Raw genomic sequence first — 3,759 nt, forward strand, 5'->3', positions numbered from 1 at the left:
GGCTCGGAGAGGTGGTCCTAGGACAAAGACAGAGAAGCAGGTTGAGCACCTTGCACACCCCCTGTGAGCACACGGGGCGCTCCGCTGCCCTGTACAGCACATGTGAGGAATGGGCTGATGTATTTATCATTTCTCCCAATCTTCCAAAAGTGCCTGAATTTGGGAGGCTCTACCTCCCAGACAGTGAAGTTTGGTGAGGTGGTTTTACCCTTCCTCAGACAGGAGGAGCTGTGAGTGAAGAGCTCCTCTAATAGTCTCAGACTGGGCACCTAGAACTCATAGAAACATGGAATCATGGAATGGTTTGGGTTGGAAAGGACCTTAAGATCATCTAGTTCCAACCCCCTGCCATGGGCAGGGGCACCTCACACTAGACCATGTCACCCAAGGCTCTGTGCGACCTGGCCTCAGGCACTGCCAGGGATGCCAGAGCATTCCCTGTCCATTGAGGGGCTGTCCCAGTAAGCAGAAATTTCTGCCTTAGATCCAACCTGAACTTCCCCTGTTTCAATTTGAACCCATCACCCCTTGTCCTATCACTACAGTCCCTGATGAAGAATCCCTCTCCAGCAGCCTTGTAGCCCCCTTCAGACACCAGAAGCTGCTCTGAGGTCTCCACGCAGCTTCTCTTCTCCAGGCAGGACAGCCCCAATGTTCTCAGCCTGTCTTTGTATGGGAGGTGCTCCAGCCCCTGAGCATCCTCGTGGCCTCCTCACACAGATGACGTGACCCACATGACAGCTTTTGGAGACCATCCTATATGTGAATATATCATTTGATTGTTGGTAAATCTAGCCCAAGTCCTACCTTAGCTTGAGCAACACGACTGCCAGCAAAGTGGGGTTAATGAAGCGGCTGTGAGTGCTTGTCTCAGAGGTTCCTTTCTAAACACTTGTGTTTGTCTCTAAGGAGATGTGTTAGTAGCTAACTGATCTGAAAACCTCTTTAGCATAAACCTGAACTCTTCGCCATTTCTAGGTTTTAAATACCTTTGAACTAAGCTAAATCTTCTCTATCTCTGAGGCCAGGGGATGCATTTCTACCCATAGGATCACCTGCCCATGTATGAATAATCCCACTGAACCAGTCAGATCCCTTAAGCAAAGGCTGATGAGTACACATCCCTATTACACACTCCCATTGGTGTTTCATTCGCTTATACACTGGGAACACTCACCTGAACTGGTATTTAAGAAGCTCCTGAGACATAAATGCATAAAATTTCTTTGTGCTATAAAGTCCCACTACCCCACTCACCCGATGCTGTGTGGGACATGCACAACACACTGAGCAGAAGGACTGTCAGTAACTGAGTGTCAGTAACTGGCTCATCAGTAACAAGCCAGCCCAAAGAACTCTCCTAAGCAGTCATGGTATGGGGCAGACATTGGCCACAGGCTCAAAAGGAAGAGAAACCCAAGAACAAAGTCTCCTAGAGATGATTAACTCCCATGACCACACAGCAATATGGAACATATCTGCAATGGCTGGGAATAGGATGGCAATCCAGTTTTGATGGCATACACATTATACATGTGTAGGGGTGAGTTCTTCCAAAAAAGGTGTCTCCCTGAATGTGCACAGGGATTTCAAGACTTTATTACTGTGACTTCCTCTCCCCTTCTCCCAGCACAGCTTCAGTTAGTTTTCAGACACTAGTTCTGCAAGTACCTCTGAAGTCTCCAGTGACTGGATCTCTCTCGGTAACTCTACAGCATGCCTGTTGAAGTAGTCCATGGTAATAGCATTATTCCAATAGCTCAGGTTGTTTTCTGGGTTGGATGTCTTTTTCTTCCTCCTCATGCAGCAGACTGTCAGCAGAACTGCTGTCAACAGAAACATGTCAAAAATGTGGTTATTTCCTTTCGATAAGGACTCGTCAGTACCATGGATTTGGTTTTCACGTTACTCAAGGGAAAGGCTGGTGAGCTTTGTTCATACGATTCACTCTTGGTCAGATCTAGCTCCTTCCTATCAAACCCCACACAATTAAGTCAGAATCTGGGCCAAGTGGACAAAACTTTGGGCTTTGCAGAAAGATGAGGTTTCACTTCCCTTTTGATGTGAGTTTATAATCTCCAAGATGTGGCTCCCTGGCTAAGGAAAAGCTTTGGTGGTATAACTGATGGTATTTAACACCTAAGCAGGGATTTATAGACCCTCTAGGACAGAGGACTCTCCCCAGGGGCTGTGAAGGAAGCCACTGTGCACATCTTTTCTGCTTCTGGTGTGTTCAGACACTTCAGCAATGAGCACATTAGCAAATGGGCAGTGAGAGACGTGTCCTAGGTTCAGACACCAAATTAATACATGCAGGTAATTGCATGTCTTCAACACCAAAAGCTTCTGCCCTAAAGCGCCACCGATCCCTGCCTCTGTCACCTTCCATTTGTAAACTGGATTTTGGGTACTTTGTGACCATGCTCCAAAACATCAGTGACCAGATGCGCTCCTGAGCAGGATGAGGTGGCATGGAGATCCCCTCTGGTACCTGTCTCACATAGCTCATGCTTTCAGTGCAGCACTTACCCCTGAGCTGGTGTTTTCCTGCCTGTCTCCATCAGCTCTATCAGGGTGTGGGATCTACTGATCAGTGTAATCCATTCCCCACATTTCCCTGGGCACCAGCAGTTTCTGAGCCTGGCTTTTTTTCTTATCCGTGGAGCACACTGAAGCTCCTGCAATCTGAAATATTCGAGCTTAAAGCAGAGCAGTGAGGGAAGATGAAGTGGAACTTGTCTGGTCTCCTCCAGTATCTCCCCCGGTGTCCCGGCAGAGATGCCAGCCGGGATAACGCTCCCACAGCGCGCGGTCCGAACACAAAGCGGAGTGCTATTTTCTGGAACTGTTTTCTGTTCAGTCATCCCTGTTGCAATTCAGACGGGTGATCCTGGCACTTCTACAAGAGCCCGGCAAACCCACCGTAACAAACTCACTGCTCCCACTGGTCCTTGCTCGGGCAGAAGCTGGGGCATGTACCATGCCTTGCTCAGAGGATTAATGCATAAGCTGTGTGCTTATCTCACACCTGTGGAATGAACTGACCAGTTGTGCTTGTGATCTACCTCATTTATAAAGGGAATGCCCTGCTGTAAATTCAGCCTGTTCTTTCTAAACCCCTTGTGGTAGAAAAGAAGAGACAAAATATTCATGAAGCAGAAAAATATGTGATTTTCTCAGCTACAGCCGGAATTATTTATTAGAATTATAGCCCAGAGGCAAGACAAGACTGCAGAGAGGTCAGAGCTGCTTTGTATGTTTTGACAAACACTGCAGCTACCTGCATGCCCTGGGTAAAGTGGCAATACAGAAGTGCAAGGCTAGAGCCCTGTTTAAAACAAAATAATGAGCTACTAAGAAAAAACCCTGATGGGTCTGAGTTCAGGCAGTTTATGTCTCATTCAAAGGCCAAGGTGAGCTGAAGCTATAACTCTTCTCCCGAAACTAATGGAAAAATCCCCCACACTGCTCCTGCAGGTTTCAGAGAAGCAGATCATCATCGCACTGACTATTAGCTTTGACTCATATTGCTTCAGTCTTTCTGTCACCAGTAACTTCATTTGCTGACAGCACAACTCCTGCTGCTGTGCTTGTTAGTAGGCACCCCATGGGGGCCACCAGAACTGCCCAGGGAAATGCCCATCCTCCTCTGCCTCTGCTCTCTCCGTGTCCCAGCCCAGCCTGCAAGCTCCTTAAGATTAGAAAATGAAGCAGGACCTCCCTTTAGTCCTCCCCACTGCTGGCAAGAGCCAACAGACT

General features: G+C 47.9%; 1 protein-coding gene across 1 annotated transcript; it reads right to left on the minus strand.

The window, feature by feature from the left end:
• Nucleotides 1-1,671: 1,671 nt before the first annotated feature.
• Nucleotides 1,672-1,826, minus strand: LOC104399897 (transmembrane protein 108-like; the record flags this gene model as incomplete). The annotated part of the gene is made up of 1 exon (XM_010016195.1): nt 1,672-1,826. A coding segment is annotated over one exon (155 nt), but the record flags the coding sequence as incomplete, so codon positions are not given.
• Between the last annotated feature and the right edge of the window lie 1,933 nt (nt 1,827-3,759).

Source organism: Nestor notabilis, unplaced genomic scaffold (genome assembly GCF_000696875.1).
Source record: "Nestor notabilis isolate BGI_N333 unplaced genomic scaffold, ASM69687v1 scaffold32446, whole genome shotgun sequence".
NCBI lineage: Eukaryota > Metazoa > Chordata > Aves > Psittaciformes > Psittacidae > Nestor > Nestor notabilis.